The sequence below is a fragment of the Thermothielavioides terrestris genome, chromosome 1, assembly GCF_000226115.1.
Source record: "Thermothielavioides terrestris NRRL 8126 chromosome 1, complete sequence".
Taxonomy (NCBI): Eukaryota; Fungi; Ascomycota; class Sordariomycetes; order Sordariales; family Chaetomiaceae; genus Thermothielavioides; species Thermothielavioides terrestris.
In genome coordinates, this window is record NC_016457.1 from 5462696 (window position 1) to 5477534 (window position 14839).

At 58.9% G+C, this 14839-nt stretch overlaps 7 protein-coding genes across 7 annotated transcripts; 5 read left to right on the top strand and 2 right to left on the bottom strand.

The window, feature by feature from the left end:
* The first annotated feature begins 1045 nt into the window (after positions 1-1045).
* Positions 1046-3617, top strand: THITE_2109042 (uncharacterized protein). Its single transcript, XM_003649867.1, has 2 exons — positions 1046-3167; positions 3254-3617. Exons 1-2 carry the CDS (start codon positions 1733-1735, stop codon positions 3403-3405), a joined length of 1587 nt encoding a protein of 528 aa, XP_003649915.1. The 5' UTR covers positions 1046-1732; the 3' UTR covers positions 3406-3617.
* A 406-nt stretch (positions 3618-4023) lies between these two features.
* On the top strand, positions 4024-4400 carry THITE_155083 (uncharacterized protein; the record flags this gene model as incomplete). Its single annotated transcript, XM_003649868.1, has 2 exons — positions 4024-4102; positions 4236-4400. Coding segments are annotated over 2 exons (244 nt in total), but the record flags the coding sequence as incomplete, so codon positions are not given.
* Positions 4401-5719: 1319 nt separating this feature from the next.
* Positions 5720-7135, top strand: THITE_2109043 (uncharacterized protein). The gene is made up of 4 exons (XM_003649869.1): positions 5720-5815; positions 6187-6491; positions 6578-6711; positions 6773-7135. Exons 1-4 carry the CDS (start codon positions 5803-5805, stop codon positions 6822-6824), a joined length of 504 nt encoding a protein of 167 aa, XP_003649917.1. The 5' UTR covers positions 5720-5802; the 3' UTR covers positions 6825-7135.
* THITE_2063064 (ribosome biogenesis protein Nhp2) lies at positions 7083-8571 on the bottom strand. The gene is made up of 2 exons (XM_003649870.1): positions 8061-8571; positions 7083-7957 (listed from the first exon to the last, which is right to left on the bottom strand). The coding sequence occupies exons 1-2, from the start codon at positions 8413-8415 to the stop codon at positions 7446-7448; spliced, it is 867 nt and encodes a 288-aa protein (XP_003649918.1). The 5' UTR covers positions 8416-8571; the 3' UTR covers positions 7083-7445.
* A 382-nt stretch (positions 8572-8953) lies between these two features.
* THITE_2109048 (uncharacterized protein) lies at positions 8954-10791 on the top strand. The gene is made up of 3 exons (XM_003649871.1): positions 8954-9172; positions 9240-10322; positions 10375-10791. Exons 1-3 carry the CDS (start codon positions 9075-9077, stop codon positions 10472-10474), a joined length of 1281 nt encoding a protein of 426 aa, XP_003649919.1. The 5' UTR covers positions 8954-9074; the 3' UTR covers positions 10475-10791.
* A 317-nt stretch (positions 10792-11108) lies between these two features.
* THITE_2126069 (uncharacterized protein) lies at positions 11109-13475 on the top strand (the record flags this gene model as incomplete). The annotated part of the gene is made up of 1 exon (XM_003649872.1): positions 11109-13475. One exon carries the CDS (start codon positions 11109-11111, stop codon positions 13473-13475), a length of 2367 nt encoding a protein of 788 aa, XP_003649920.1.
* Positions 13476-13682: 207 nt separating this feature from the next.
* On the bottom strand, positions 13683-14808 carry THITE_2074679 (uncharacterized protein). The gene is made up of 2 exons (XM_003649873.1): positions 14445-14808; positions 13683-14348 (listed from the first exon to the last, which is right to left on the bottom strand). Exons 1-2 carry the CDS (start codon positions 14755-14757, stop codon positions 13876-13878), a joined length of 786 nt encoding a protein of 261 aa, XP_003649921.1. The 5' UTR covers positions 14758-14808; the 3' UTR covers positions 13683-13875.
* Between the last annotated feature and the right edge of the window lie 31 nt (positions 14809-14839).

The window sequence follows — 14839 nt, forward strand, 5'->3', positions numbered from 1 at the left end:
TATTAATGTACTTATTTCTTAGGGCTCCCCCTCTTAGTTTAGAGTTCCTCTATATCCTTAATCTATTTTTTAAAAGTCTTAAGCTCCTCTATCGTCGACTTCTATAGGTACTTAGGTATAAAACCTTTAAAGTCTCTAAGCTCCTTCTTACCCTTTTAGATAAGCTCTTTATATTCTTTATCTACTTCTATTAATATTGTACTAATACTAAAGAATAGAATTAAAATATACCTAGATATAGCGAATATCGAGTACTTAGACCAAAGTAGTAACAGTTGATATATACTCCTTTATTATATTTATTAGCTAGCTAGTAGTATATCTTATAGAGGCTATAGGAATAGAGGTTACTATAATTTTTATAGTCTATATTCTATTTTCTACCCTTGTCGAAAAGAAATAGCGCTATCGCTATAATATAGGTTTATCTATTAAAGTCGAAGGTCACTAGTTTCTTTTTATCCTTTATCTAAACTATCTTCAACTCTAAAGGCTACTAAATAGTCTATAAAATAATTAGAAAATATTTTTATATAATTAAAAATAATTAAAGATAATCGACTAGCTTCTAGGAGAGTAGCTTCTAGACGTTGCTATACTTAGACTCTTTAAGCTACTTTATAGTCGCTATTATAAGATCTTAGGGTACTAAGGCCGATTAACGCTCCTCTAGTATCTACTTAGAGGTCTATATCTAAAGGCTATCGTCGCTAAGGGAAAATACTATAATAACTATTAATCGAGGTTAGAGATTCTAATCGACAATGACTTAAAGGCGACTAAAGACGACTATAAAAACTATTAGCAACTTACACTTAGAAACTTCTAATAGTAGAGAATTAATATTAGACGCTTATAATTAAACTCGATTAAATACAATTAAGGCTAGGAACTACATAGCTAAATTAGTCTATCGGCTAGAGGGCTTGGTAGCTTAGGAAGAAAATAGGCCTAGGTGGCTAGTAGGTAGAAGGGATTTGTTTTCTATAGCGGCTAGAGAAAACTTTTAGGCGGGGGCGGGGTAGGTGGGTGGCTAGGGTCTAGTTGCGCCAAATTTACAAGGTGGTTTGGGTTTACGAAGAGTCTGAGCTCTGAGCCACTGTAGCTAGCGCCGCGTTTTCCTCGTGGTTAACACAATTGGGCGCGCCTTTGCTGGACGGACAGCTCGAGCTAAACTCCCGACATCCGATGTTAGAACACTGGACGGTGCTACAGCCAGGCATGCTTTGATCTCTGAGGCATTGACTTCTTTGACCGGCCGTTGCTGCCCACAGAGCGAGTCTACCTAGAGCTTATGTATGAGATTGGGCCCCCATCCAAGGGACTAGACCGAGGCCGATGACATCGACCGCCCCGTTGCGTGTTTAACCCAACGAACGATTCCCTTCCACTAATTCTCCAAACACGAACCCGAACCCCGGACTCTGCCGCAGACCCAAGTTCCCGGTCCGTCGCACCATTTTCTCGGCATCATCATCCAAACCCAACTGCCTCTGCCCTCAGAGGGCCCCCAACCCTGCTAGCAGACAGACTTGAGCAGTGGTTTGGCAAATATCGACAAACGCCGAGTGCTGAGCACAGTCAGTTTCGGTCCTGGGCCGTGTGGCCGCAATCTTCATTCCGTTCAATCCCAGGCGGAATTGCTCAGCCGGAAGACCACTCCCGAGCCCTCAAGCTTCCCCGTTGCGCGGTCGCATCCGTCATTCATGGCGCTCTCGACGTCGACGACAAGATGAACTCCCTCAACATCATCTCCGCCCGAGTGTCTCCTCCACCGAGCCCAGCACCGTCGAGGTCGAACTCGCTCAGCGCTCTGGGGCTCTCAGTCAGCTCCGAACCCGACGGACACGGACCGCGCCAGAACCAGACAGGGAGCGTGCTGGGCGACGACGCCGAGAAGGACGGTTTGACAGCTGAGCCCGAGGATTTCCTGCTAGAACCATCCCCCGCACACGACCGAGGCCACGAGCATGCGACCGACGAGACGACGCCCCGGTTAGGCCAACCCGAGGCCAAGGTCCTCAGTCCGCGGGGCTCGCCTTGGGCCATCTATCCGAAGCGGATCGCCAACGCCTTTGTCGACTCGATACGCTGGTTGCTCTCCACACTAGCGGCGCCGGGTGTCTACTTGTACGCATGCTTCTGTGACCAGGACGGCAACTTTGCGCCGTTACTGCAACTGAGGAGGTTGTGGGGCTTCTACGGGGGGAACCCGAAACGGATGGCTCTGGATTATCACGAAGGCATAGCTGCGTCTGAGAAGCGCCGACAGCGTGCGGACGGATCTGCCAGCAGAGGTGACCGAGGCGCCGGTAGAACCATGCGCGTGGCCGGCTCGAGCGGTTCTTCGTCGTCCGGGCTCTCGTCGGAATCGGAGTCAGACCCGGACCGTAAAAGGCAGGGCAGCCGTCGAGGCGCGAGTGGAAAGCACTTGCGCTCGAAGTCGCTCCCGGACTCCGACGAGGTCGCGCCGGCGCAACGATCTATCCGCATCAAGCTGCACTCGGACGAGTCGTCGCGGCAGCGGAAGCACAGGAAAGCGCAGTCGGCCAGTGCGCGAGAGAACGGGCGTTCCGGCGACGCCGTGGGCGACATCTCGGCGCAGCTGAAATCCCCGACCTCTCCCTCCGGCGCGCTCACCAAGTACCCCAAGACGCCCGCGCCACCGCGGCCGCTAATACCGCGGCGGCAGCCGTCGTACATCAACATGAACGTCGAGGCGCCGGATGTCCGACACCAGAAGACGCTGATCCTGGACCTCGACGAGACGCTAATCCACAGCATGTCCAAGGGCGGGCGCATGAGCACGGGGCACATGGTGGAGGTGCGGCTCAACACGACGTACACGAGCGTGGGCGGGCAGGCGGCGATCGGCCCCCAGCACCCGATCCTGTACTACGTGCACAAGCGGCCGCACTGCGACGAGTTCCTGCGGCGCGTCAGCAAGTGGTACAACCTGGTCGTCTTCACCGCCTCGGTGCAGGAGTACGCCGACCCGGTCATCGACTGGCTCGAGGCCGAGCGCAAGTACTTCTCGGCCCGCTACTACCGCCAGCACTGCACCTTCCGCCACGGCGCCTTCATCAAGGACCTCAGCTCCGTCGAGCCCGACCTGAGCAGGGTCATGATCCTGGACAACAGCCCGCTGAGCTACATGTTCCACCAAGGTGAGACTATTTACTCCGGCCCCCCTTTCCCCCCAGCCCAAATTGGACCAGTTCTGACATGGCGGTCCTCCCCAACGTCCCTTCAGACAATGCCATCCCGATACAGGGCTGGATCAGCGATCCGACAGACAGCGACCTGATGTACTTGATACCCCTGCTAGAAGGCTTGCAGTACGTGTCGGACGTGCGCGCGCTGCTGGCGCTGCGCGGCGGCGAGGACGGGCAGCACATGGCGTGACCCCCTGTCGGGGGGTAGGGAATATGAAAAGAGGGAGAAAGAAGGAACGGAGTGAGGGAGGGGTTCATCAGCATTGGCATCATAGTTTTTCTCTATTGGCGGGGAGCAGGGCATTATTGTGGTTTTTGTGTTGTTTTGCTGGCTTGCTTGGTTTTTTTTCTTGTCTGTCTGCTCAGCTTGCCGTTTGCCTCTTTTTTCCGTTTTGTTTTGGAGAGCAGGGAGAGTAAAAAAAAGAGGAGGGTGACATGCAATCATCCGTCCATGGTTTGTACAGAGCAGGGCAGACAGGCAGGCGGGCAAGCAAGCAGGCGGGCAAGCAAGCAGGCAGGCATTTGCATGCAGACAGGCAGATAGCCGGTTGGGAAAGAGAGTAATGGCCCTCGTCATGGTTGGGGAGGGCGCATCATCACCGTCACTGTCGCTGTCATTGGCGGTTTTGGAACCGTTGTCGTCTTTTCAAGAGCCTGCGGCCGCTTGGGGATGAGCTGCGTAGGGGCCGAGTGGATGTCCGATGATATCGTGTGATTTCCCAGTGTGCTGTCAGTACTGGTACTGCCATGGTCGTATGTTTTGTGGGATGGTTGTGGCCACTGTTTAGGGGTCGAGTTGTGTCCCCCGATGCTTCGCCGCTACTCTGAAAGCAACAACTGTGGCCTCTTCCCGTCCCAAGTCTGGCGCTTCGACCACATCGACGACCGTGAATAAGTAGCATCATGCGGCCATTCTCGCTCCCTGGGATGCGGTAGCCGCTGGAGCCACACTTCAACGGCCGCGGCGTGCCCAAGGCCGACATCAAGGACTGGAAGCACGTCGACACCGACCCGCTCGAGTCGTCGTCGTTGCTGCCGCCGTCGCCGCCACGCCGTCGCCGCCATCGTCAGCCGCAGCGGTTACCGGCGGCGGCGGCGGCGCCACCACCACCACCAGCAAGCCCTCGCCTACCCCAGGCACCGCCAGCTCGGAGCGGAGGAGTCCTCGCAAGGCCAAGCCGACGCGTCCAGCGTGGCAGCAACAGCAGGCACGTACGGATCGGCCCCGCCGCCCGTCGCCGCCTCCCGCGCGGATCCGTACGAGCCTGCTGTTGCTGCCACGCTGGACGCATCGCAATCCGGGATCGCGACCGGTTCAGGGTCCTCCAGTTCGACGGCCGGGTCGGCGACGGGGGCCGCGCAAGGCCAAGGCCTTCCATCGCCGCCACTCCCGTCGCCGCTCCCCCCGTCGCTGCCGCACCCGTCGCCGCGCCTGTTTACTCTGAAAGCAACAATGTGGACGAGAGTTGGCTATCGGTCTCAGAGCTGCGATGGGCGACTCAATTGTTACCATCCTTTCCTTCCGTTCCTTTTCTTCTTTCTATTCCTTTTCAAGGAAAAAAAAAAGCCGCCCAATACCACTGTTCGTACTTCGCGGGTGGGATCAGTGTTGATCACGATGTTGGATGTTTGTATAAACAGCGAGGGGAAAAGGGGCGAAAGCCGGAGACAATATTCCGGACACGATCACCAGCCAGATTGAAACATCTTGGTAGCTCTTGTCCAGGGACAGAGGCAAGCATCGAGATGGAATGGATCAGATCCATTCAGGAGGCGATTGCTCTTGACTTTGACAGGTGAACTGAGTACAAAACATAGAAACCCCGACCTAGATCTTCAACCTTGACTCTCCGAGTAACTTAGCTGAGTTCCTTGGGAAACCAATGGCCAATCGCGACTGGCTCGTTGCCGCGGGTTCCTGCGTCGACAGGGCAGCGCTGGCTTGAAAGGGCCAGGCGTCCGTGGAGATGTCAGCCATGGCAACTGTCATCCAAGAGCAACTGTCATCCAAGACCACTGCAAAAACCACGGATTCTTGGATTCTGTAGCCAGAATGGAAATTCACCCTACCATACGTACCTTACCTCCTCTGTATTGTCCGTTTGTTTCATGCATTCAAAGTGTGAAAACGCTGGCCTGCCGGCGCTAGGTGGGGCGGCTAAACCACCTCAGGGTCGCATCGGCAGCCAAATGTGGTGACGTCATGCCACAGCTGCTCAAAGCCATGAAGCCTGGGGAAGCGACGATGCGATGATGTTATGCGTCCAGCGCAAGTGGAAAGCCGCTTTTGCTCTGACGGCCTAACAGGCTGCTGTGTCTGCCTTCTTCCCGGGGCAATTGTGACGCACAAAGAGCCCGGGGGGGAAGCCGACGAAGCATGGCCCTGCTTGCGTCGCCGTCCCCGCCCTGTAGTACTATAAACTGGCTCGCCCTCTGGCCACTCACTGGGACGTACTTGCCTTTTCTCATTCAGTAGATCTCTCATCCTACAAGGAAACAACCTTACAGTTTCATTTCTCTCTCTCTCCCAGAGGACCAAAGAAGCATCGAATTTCGACCTCGCGGCTTCCACCAAGACACCATCACCATGTCTCTTGACTGTCAGTCGAGCTCTCCCCATTAGACCTTTGCGTCATCGTGCTGTTTGGATCCCTCGGCACCCGAAATTCGAATGAGTTGGCGGTGGCCCTGAAGCAATTGCTCATCTCCAAGTCGACGCTTGCTCGAATCTGTCGATGCTTGCTCGAATTCCGAACCGATAAATCCGGGGCGGATCTGACTGATTGGGTCTTCCACGGAAGGGAGACTGGGTCGTTGGTTGATGTCATGCATCCGGGTTCGGGAAATCCAACCCGGAATCTGCTTAGAGAGGCGTCGATTTGGAGATGGGCAACCACGGATGCGCCAAGCGATCCAACAACGATAGCATTAATCCTCCAACGCCCTTTTGTGGCTAACGTGAATCCCGCAGATCTCCCCGCCGTCAAGCCCTCGGCCATCGCCCTCGGCACCGCCTTCAACCAGGCGGCCGAGCTCGCCGTGATGGCGCCGCTCTTCGGCCAGACCTACCAGCGCGCCAAGACGGCCAACACCAAGGAGGAGTTCATCCGGTCGCGGGAAGCCACCGGCGCCGCCGTCGCGTGGGGCACCGCGTTCCTCGGCTCCGCCCTGCAGTCATACGGCGTCGGCGCCCTCATCAACGCCACCGGCACGCTCAGCTACAGGGGCGCCGCATACCTGGGCGGACTGATCTTCGCTGCCACCAGTGCGCCTACAGTACGCCCTCTCCCTTGACCCCTCCGTTTCGTGGCGTTACAGGTCTAGTAGTCGAGAGAACGGAGCTATTGCTAACGCTCACTCAGTTCATCAGCCAGCTATTCGTCGAGAAGCGGGCGCTGGAGACGGTGGGCGTCAACATCCTGGCAAAGCTGTTCGAGACTGTCGGGCTGTCCGTCTTCATGACCTGGTGGGGAACGCGCACCAACCCGTATGAGCAGTGAGTGGCCATACCATGCCGCCTAGGATGGTTGTGATAGTAGCTCTAACGCCCGTGACAGCACCGGTGCTGGCGGCACGCCCCTGAGCCGGAGCGCCTTCCGGTCCGAGTAAGCGGCGAGGTTGGGTGGCTGTTTGCATGCATCGAGCGTGCCCGATAGAGTGACCTCGGGACAGAATGGGTGATGGATTTATGCTTTTTCTTAAGCTGTAATCGTATGATGGAGTTAACATTTTTTGGAATCTGAGACGACGGAGTTGCTTTCTGGTTAACTCACCGTGCGATGTGCCGTCGCGACAAGCTGTCATTCCTAAAGGAGGGGCTGAAATAAAATTAAATGGAATTACCGTGGGTGGCTAACAGAGGCCATTGGGACAAGACAAACTTTTTCGTGTTTTCACTATTTACATGCAAGAGTCCCCTCTAGCCTCCTGGTGCAATCCGTGCCGAGATCCCAACCCTCTTAACGCCGCCCATTAGACAAGAGAGCAAATAAGCCAACGTAGCAAAGCCAACTCATGGTAATGCATGTAGCCGGCGGGTGTGGACAACCAGCTCAGATGGCGGTTGCCGTTGTGGCGTCGAGGACCCAGCCCAGTCAATCGCCGTGACCGTGGGCAGGACGGAAGGCGTTATAAGCAAGGCAAAGGCAGTCCGCATGTGCCATTTGGACTTGACCCTTGCGCCGTGCCAGATGTCGTGTCGGAAGGAGCTTCCGTGTCAATGAACCAGACTCACAAGCTTGCTTGCCTCGCCCGCTCCCTCGCGGCGATCTGCAGCGGGTGAGTGCCCTTGACCCACGGCTGCACCTGCACCTTCCACTGCTTCTCTGCCGTCTTGACCAGCTCCTTCCACGCCTCGAGGTACTCCTCGGCGCTGACCTTCTTATCCTCGGCGTCCTCCATTTCGTCATCCTCGTCCTTTTTCTTGCCCTTGTTGTTGTTGTTCGCGTTGCTGCCGCTCCCGCCCTTCTTGCCCTCGGGTTTGAGCATCACCACGCTGGTCGCCCGCTTCGTGCAGGCCGCCACGCCGAGGTCCGCCCGCGACCGCACGAACAGGTACGGCACGCCGTGCTCCTCGCAGAGGATGGGGAAGTGCATGATGACGTCCATGGGCGAGATGTCGCCCGCGATGATGACCAGCCCCGGCGCCGGCGCCTCGCCCGACGCGACCGCCTTGGGCGGGCACTTCCGGATGGCCTTTTCGCACTCTTTTACGCCCCGGTGGATCGACTTGAGCTTGGCGCCTGGAGTGAGAGAAAAAAAATGGTCAGCATCGGTTGGATTTGATTGATGGCACGCAGAAGGAACCCTATATGGGAAACCGCTGGCGGCCAGAGGCGAACGCACCCTTCTTGATCAGCTTGTAGATCTTCTTGTGTGTCTTGTCGTCGGCCAGCGGCAGCGCAAACGGCACGAGCTCCTCGGCAGGCTTGATGATGTCCTCGGGGTCGACCTTGATCTTCACGTCCTCCTCGGCTTTGACCGACGCGGCGGCATCGGCTTGTAGGTGGGCATCCAGCGCACGCGCGAGCTTTTCCTGTTTTGCCTTGTCCTTCTTCTTGTCCTTCTTTTCCTTGCGCACGCCGTCGCTGTCACTGCGCTTCTTTTCCTTCTTCTCCTTCTTCTCCGACTTGTCCTTGCTCTTCTTGTCCTTCTTCAACTTCTTGTCGTCGACGACCTCGACCTTGTCGTCTGCCGCCATGCTGCTGATGTGTCTCGTGATATGGAGGGAATGTTCCCCCGGCAGGTATTCACTCTGTATTCAAGACGCCGATATCAATGCCGTGATCACTGGAACTTCAGGATAGATCGCGTCTTTCGCAGACAATGATTTCCTCTGTATGCTGGTAGCGCAAGGTCGCACTTGCCCCGAGATTTTTAGATGATAGCCAATGCGCCAGGCCAAATTTTTGAAGGGCCAATTGTATCCCCGTTCCGCTCAGTACTGTCCATATCTTAGTGTGATTCCGGACTTGATACAGGTGGGTCTTGCCTGGCCGGGCTTTAACCGATGAGAACAACCTGAGATGCGCGGGGCACATTGCAGGCCCCCACTATTATTTTCTTCGAGGTCGGAACAGGAAGCTTGTGAATGCGCAGCCATTGACTCACCATTCATTCAGCAGCAGCAGCAGCAGCAGCAGCAGCAGCACGCCGATTCGGGCGTGGATGCAAAAGCTTTCTGAAGGCCACACTCACTCTACTCTCAGGGACCGAATAACTACCTACTCTTGATTCGCAGATCTCACTACCGTTCACGCGACGCGGCCCTGTTTCCTCTTGAACTCGGCAGTTCCCAGTCCCAGTTCCAGTCCCGAGCCCAGCCTGCAGCAGCGACAAGCCCCCATCACAGACAAAGCCATGGCGCCGTCCCAAGCAACTCATGTGCCCAATTTGGACAATCTGATCAAGTCGCTCAACAGCCTGCCTCTCGAGGCCTCGATCGAGTCCTTGATATTGTAAGCCGCTTCCCGATGCGGGCTTGCGCATACGCGATGCGATCGCTGACTCTGTCTATGACTACAGCCTCCTCAAGCGGCGTCAGGTCACAGGCGACGAATGTGCAAAGGCCACAGCTCACGTCCTTCGCCAGGTTGTTGCCAAGTCGAAGTGGAACGATGTCGACCAACTGCTGTCCAGAGTCCAGAGCGCGGGGTCACGACTAGCACGGGCTGCCCCCCTCGAGCCTGTGATTGGGAACATTGTACGGCGCGTGTTGGGTCTGATCCGGGACGAGGCATCAGAGGATAGGAACGTGGACGACTTGGCCAGCGAGGCGGCCTCCGACATTCAGAGCCTCGCTCCGAGCGCGCCATCGCCGCAGAAGGCCGCCCCAGCCCCCGTGCGCCCCCCTCCCACGGTGGTCTCGACCGGCTTGCAAGTCTCGAAATCCATGTTCAACCTGCTCTCTGTCGCAGAGACCGGCGACACGCCCGTAACAGGGGCTTCGACCCCCTTGTCACAGGCGCAGACAGCCAGCGTGCATGCGCTGCGATCCGAGGTCATGGACGGCATCGAGGAAATCTTGGACGAGATCAACCAGGCCGACGACCAGATTGCCGGCTTTGCAGACATTCAGATCCATCCCGGCGACTACGTGCTGGCCTATCAGCCGTCGCGGACTGTCGAGAGGTTCTTGGTGAAAGCTGCGTCAAAGCGGCGTTTTACCGTCATCATTGCCGGCCTCGAATCTCGTAATCATGATGCGATCACGGAACCCCCTTATGCTGCGCTGCGGAAGAGACTTAACGCCGCCGGCGTCAACACGATCAATCTCGCGAGCAATGGGCTGATGGCCTACATACCGCGAGTCAACAAGGTGATATTCGGCGCAAAAGCCGTGTACCAGAACGGCGGGTTGCTGGTCGACAGCGGGTGCTGCATCGCGGCTCAGGCGGCGCATGAGTACCTCAAACCCGTCATTGTCCTCTGTCCCGTGTACAAGTTCTGCCCCGAGGATCCGTCCGACGAGGTGTCGAGAGGAGAACTGGGAAATCCGTCGAGCTACGTGAGCTACGCCGATGGCCCGGAGGTAGACGCGCTCGAGGTGGAAAATACCGTCACGGATTACATCCCCCCAGAGCTTGTCGATGTCTACCTTACGAATCTGTAGGTTGCCTCCTGCCGCTCGGTCTCTTCTTGGTGCTGACACCCGCTTCAGAGGCCCTCAGACTCAGCATCATCTGGCTAGCATTCTCGCCGACCACTACAAGACGGAGGATATAACGTTGGGCCTCGCATTGCAGCTTGGCGAGCCATAAGGCAGCGGTGTAACACCGAATATGGACGGGCGCAATTTCGCGAGGGCCGCCCGGGGACGCGACAGCTCTGCTGGGCCTAGAACCAGATCGAAGCTTGGCGACTCATCGCCTCCTCTTGAACCACAGAAGCTCCGGTAGGCGGGAAGGTCTAAGGGCCGAACCATCCAGCTCATCCCCGAGCCGCGTCAGCCAGGTGTGCGCTTGCGTGGAAGAATGGGGCAGGGAACAAATGAGGGCGCCCGCGGGTGGGGCTGTGTCGGCCACGGCGATTCGGTTATCGCTTTCGCTAAAGCCACCCTGTCGCGTCCTGGCAAATGGGGGGAGGGCCTGCTGACAGGGGGAGACGTCAGTTAGTTAAGCTTGTCCCGCGCTGACGCCTCGTTGCGCGGTGGAGAGTTGGGGCTGCGAACATGGCGGCAGTGACTCTTCCTCGCGCCCGATAAACCATATCACCCCACCTCTTGGTCTGCCTCTTAACCGCTGCTTTGTGTGTGCAAAGTCGTAAGCATCCTTGCCTACTGTGTAGCCTCGCATTTAATGAGTGGATTCCCTTTGAAGTGGCGATCAGCAACGTTTCTCACGCTCGGAACTCTGACGCGGCCGACTCTAAACCCCGAGACTTACACGGCTCACCATGACCTCGCACTTCGAGGACGACGTGCCTCCCCCGCCGTACACCGAGACGGACATCTATTCGGCGTCCGGCAGAGACGTGCACACGGCTGACGACGCCTCTCGGTCCACCTCGTCCACCAGCGGGGAGGTCATTTATACCCCTCCCCTCACTCCCCGTAGCTCTCACCAGTCCAACTTCGCTGGTGAGGTCGACCATCTCGCAACCTCCGCTGCTGCTGCATACTTCGAGACACGTCCGGCTCCTCGCCTGAGCAACCAACCATTCATCGTTCACACTATCACTCTCCGACACGACTCCACCCCCGATTCCCTTCCCTACCCCAGCAACCTCGCCGCCCGGGACGTCCGGCTCGAGGACTGGCAGACCTTTGTCAACTACCTCCTTCCGCACCACTCCGCTGCCGCCAACCAACAAGTTATCGATCGCAAACTGCGCGCCGAAGCCATGACCGCCACCGACACCAGCACCGCCACCGTCAACAACGACGACGACGCCCGCTCGCAGTCGTCGCGACGGAGCCACGCCGAGGCGCAACTCAACCGCGCCCGGACCCCCGTCGACGCCGACCCGGCACCGGAGCCCGCCCACGTCGAGGCCACTGTTCACGAGTGGAACGACGGCTTCTTCGGTCCGCGCCGCGTCAGCATCCGCGTTGACCTGGAGCCCCTACCCAACAATGACAACACCGCCAGCAGCAACAACAACAACCATGCCACAAACGAGGCAGACCCGCTGCCCGAGAAGCAGCCGCCCATGCCCGGCGCGTGGGACCAGTCCTTTGACCAGCCGGACCAAGACCGCGGCGCGCCCAGCCGCCGCCCCGGCGCCCCCTTCCGTTCGCCGTTCGGCTTTTTCGGCGCCGGACGCGGCCGCGGCGGCTTCGGGCCCGGCGGCGCCGGCGGCGGCCGGGGCGGGTTCCGGTTCGCGGGCATCAACATCGAGAACGACCGCGTGTCGATCGGGAATACCTTCGTCGCCGACGGCCGAACTGGCTCGTTGAAGATCGGCGGCATCGTGGCGGATAGTAATGGGATCAGCATCAACGGGCAGCCGATCTTTGCCGGCGCTGGTCGGGGCGGGTATCCCGGTGGGCCGGCCCGCTCGCCGTGCGGACCGCCCGGCTTTGGGATGGGAGGCGGCCCCGGCGCGCGCGGCCCGCCTGGCTGGGGCCCTTGGGGCGGCCGGGGCGGCTTTGGCCGAGGCAGCTGGTGGTGGGACCGGCCCCATCCCGGCGGCGAGCACGGAGAGTTCGGCCGCGGCCGCGGGGAGCACCGCGGAGACCGCCACGAAGGCCGCCACCGGTCGCGGTCCAGCTCCGCCTCGAGCTGCTCGTCGCGCACCTCGCTCAGTTCCGTGTCCTCCGTCGGCTCGCTGCCGGACTACGACGACCTGCGCGACACGCAACTGCCCATCACGAAGCAGTATCTCCAGGAATGGCTGCAGCACCCGCAGGAGATCATCACCAAGGAGAAGGTCAAGGCTGTGAAGGAGCAGATCAAAGCGGCCAAGCACTCCACCGACCCGGCCGCGCTACCCTTCGACGCGACCGCCCTCCGCCGCGAGGTCAGGGACCTCCTCCGGCAATGGAGGGAGCTCAAGAGAGAGCAGCTGCGCACCCGCAGGCAGCGCCGCCGCGAGCTCAAGAAGCAGCGCCGGCAGGCCAAGCGCGAGCTCAAGCACGCCTGGCGCGAGCACAAGCGCGCCGCCAAGGAAGCCCGGCGCGAGTGGCGCCGCGGGCACTTCTCCATGCCGCCCATGCCGCACCTGCCGCACATGCCTCCCTTCCCCCCCGCTCCGCATGCCGGCCATGCGGGCTTCCCGCGGGGCTTCCCGGGGGGCGGCGCGTTCCCCGGTGGTCCCTGGGGCGGCGGACCGCACCACCACCACCCCCACCACCCCCCCTTCCACCACCACGGCGGTCCGGGCGCCGCCTGGCCGCCCTTCGCCGACGACCACGACCACGACCGCGACGGCCACAACGACGAGGGCATCGACAGCACGGCGCACCATCACGCCGCGTCGCAGGCCAAGTACGCGGCGGCGTGGGAGATGGAGGCGCGGGTGGCGGAGAAGGAGGCCGAGCTGGCGCGGCTGCACGAGCGCATCGCCGAGGAGCAGGAGCTACAGCAGCAGCAGCAGGGTTACCAGGGTCAGCGGGGCGGCGCGGGCGGCAAGGAGGCCGGCGGCGGCAGCAGCAGCAGCAGCAGCAAGATGGAGGCGGAGGCACGGGCGGTGGAGCGCGAGATCGAGGAGCTGGCCTCGGAGCTGGCGCGGTTGCGGACCGAGGCGGACGAGGAGTTCGCGAGGGAGCTGGCGGCTGCTGAGGCGGCGGAGGGGGAGGAGGAGTTTGGGAGGAGGGCGTGAAAGTGATCTTGAGTACCGTGTTGTGATGATATGAGGGATGAACGGGTATGGGATGGGGTAGGGGGGAGGGCAATGGATAGGATACCCCTTGGTTGCTTTGCGAGTCAGCAAGCTCTGCTATGAATTTGTGTTTTCTTAAAGGCTTGAGAAACGCAAAAAGAAGAAAAAAAGAAAAAAAAATTGAAAAGAGAAAACGACAAAAAAAATGTTAAAATAGGTAGTTAGGTAGCTCCTTAGATAGTGTAATCACTGCTCCTCTTTTCATGTTCCACGTTCGCTTCTTGGACAGATTGTGATCAAATCGGTTGAGCCCCGATCTATGTGAGCCCTTTAATCCCAGCGGTTTCCGTGTGGTCACACAACGGCTTTTTTTTTTAACCTACCTACGCCACTTCCCCCCTTAGCTATGTTTACTCTCGTCCTTCTCTATCAGCTCGCCGACGCCTAGCCCTCGCCCGACCTTGACCTTAAACTTCGGCTCGGCCTTCTTAAGTTCCGCCGGCTCCCGGCCGACGTCACCCACCGGCTCGCCCTCGTCGACCGCGTCCCCCTCCTTGTCCTTCTTGCCGTCCGCTTGCCCGCTGCCGCCGGCCTTCCTCGTCTTCTTCGCCTTCTCCGACCGGCCCGCCGCCGCCGCATCCTCGTCGTCCGCCCCGTCGTTTTCGGCGTCCGCCTCCTCGCGCAGCTGCTCGCGGATGAAGCCCAGGTCGAGCTTCATGCAGTAGGCGTCCTCGCCGTCGGCGTAGTACTTGGACTCAGTCTTCTCCGTCTTGAAGCCCAGCGTGTCGCGGTACAGGTGGATGGCGGCCTTGTTGGACACGCGCACGTGCAGCGACACGTAGTGCGCGCCGAAGGTCTCGACCATGGCTAGTTCTGTGGCCACGCAGATTGTCAGGGGATGTTCTAACACCCGGGTAGGGTTTATGGTTGGGAGGGGGAAGGGGGAACTGAAGGGAAGAGAAGACGCACGGCTCTGCCGCATCAGCTTCTCGGCAATGCCCAGGCGGCGGTGGGTGCGCATGACGGACAGCGACGTGATGTGGCCGTGCTGCACGCCGTCGGCGGGCTCCTCCTCCATCTTGGCGAGCACATAGCCGACGATCTTGGGGTAGTCGTAGGGGGTCTTGGGCGGGCGCGACACGTCGACGGCGACGAACGACAGCTGCGGCCACGACAGCGCGTGGTACAGGTAGTACTTGAGGAAGTAGTTCTCGGGCAGGTTCTCCAGGTTCGCGTGCTGGATCAGCGGGATGTCGGACGGGCGGAGCAGCCGGATGTCCATGGTGACGGCGGTGGGCGCTGGCCGCACTGGGTTGGGGAAGGAATGGATTGGTGGTCTTTGCAGGGCCCGGTTGGTGCCGGCT

Excerpts from the sequence above, each read along its gene's own strand:
- THITE_2109042 (XM_003649867.1), top strand. The coding sequence starts at position 1,733 with ATGAACTCCCTCAACATCATCTCCGCCCGAGTGTCTCCTCCACCGAGC. Across the intron at positions 3,168-3,253 it reads GAGCTACATGTTCCACCAAG|ACAATGCCATCCCGATACAG; the intron begins GTGAGACTATTT and ends ACGTCCCTTCAG.
- THITE_2109043 (XM_003649869.1), top strand. Across the intron at positions 6,492-6,577 it reads CTGCCACCAGTGCGCCTACA|TTCATCAGCCAGCTATTCGT; the intron begins GTACGCCCTCTC and ends ACGCTCACTCAG. Across the intron at positions 6,712-6,772 it reads CGCACCAACCCGTATGAGCA|CACCGGTGCTGGCGGCACGC; the intron begins GTGAGTGGCCAT and ends CGCCCGTGACAG.
- THITE_2063064 (XM_003649870.1), bottom strand. The coding sequence starts at position 8,415 with ATGGCGGCAGACGACAAGGTCGAGGTCGTCGACGACAAGAAGTTGAAG. Across the intron at positions 7,958-8,060 it reads CTACAAGCTGATCAAGAAGG|GCGCCAAGCTCAAGTCGATC; the intron begins GTGCGTTCGCCT and ends CTCTCACTCCAG.
- THITE_2109048 (XM_003649871.1), top strand. The coding sequence starts at position 9,075 with ATGGCGCCGTCCCAAGCAACTCATGTGCCCAATTTGGACAATCTGATC. Across the intron at positions 9,173-9,239 it reads TCGATCGAGTCCTTGATATT|CCTCCTCAAGCGGCGTCAGG; the intron begins GTAAGCCGCTTC and ends CTATGACTACAG. Across the intron at positions 10,323-10,374 it reads GATGTCTACCTTACGAATCT|AGGCCCTCAGACTCAGCATC; the intron begins GTAGGTTGCCTC and ends CACCCGCTTCAG.
- THITE_2074679 (XM_003649873.1), bottom strand. The coding sequence starts at position 14,757 with ATGGACATCCGGCTGCTCCGCCCGTCCGACATCCCGCTGATCCAGCAC. Across the intron at positions 14,349-14,444 it reads GAAGCTGATGCGGCAGAGCC|AACTAGCCATGGTCGAGACC; the intron begins GTGCGTCTTCTC and ends GCGTGGCCACAG.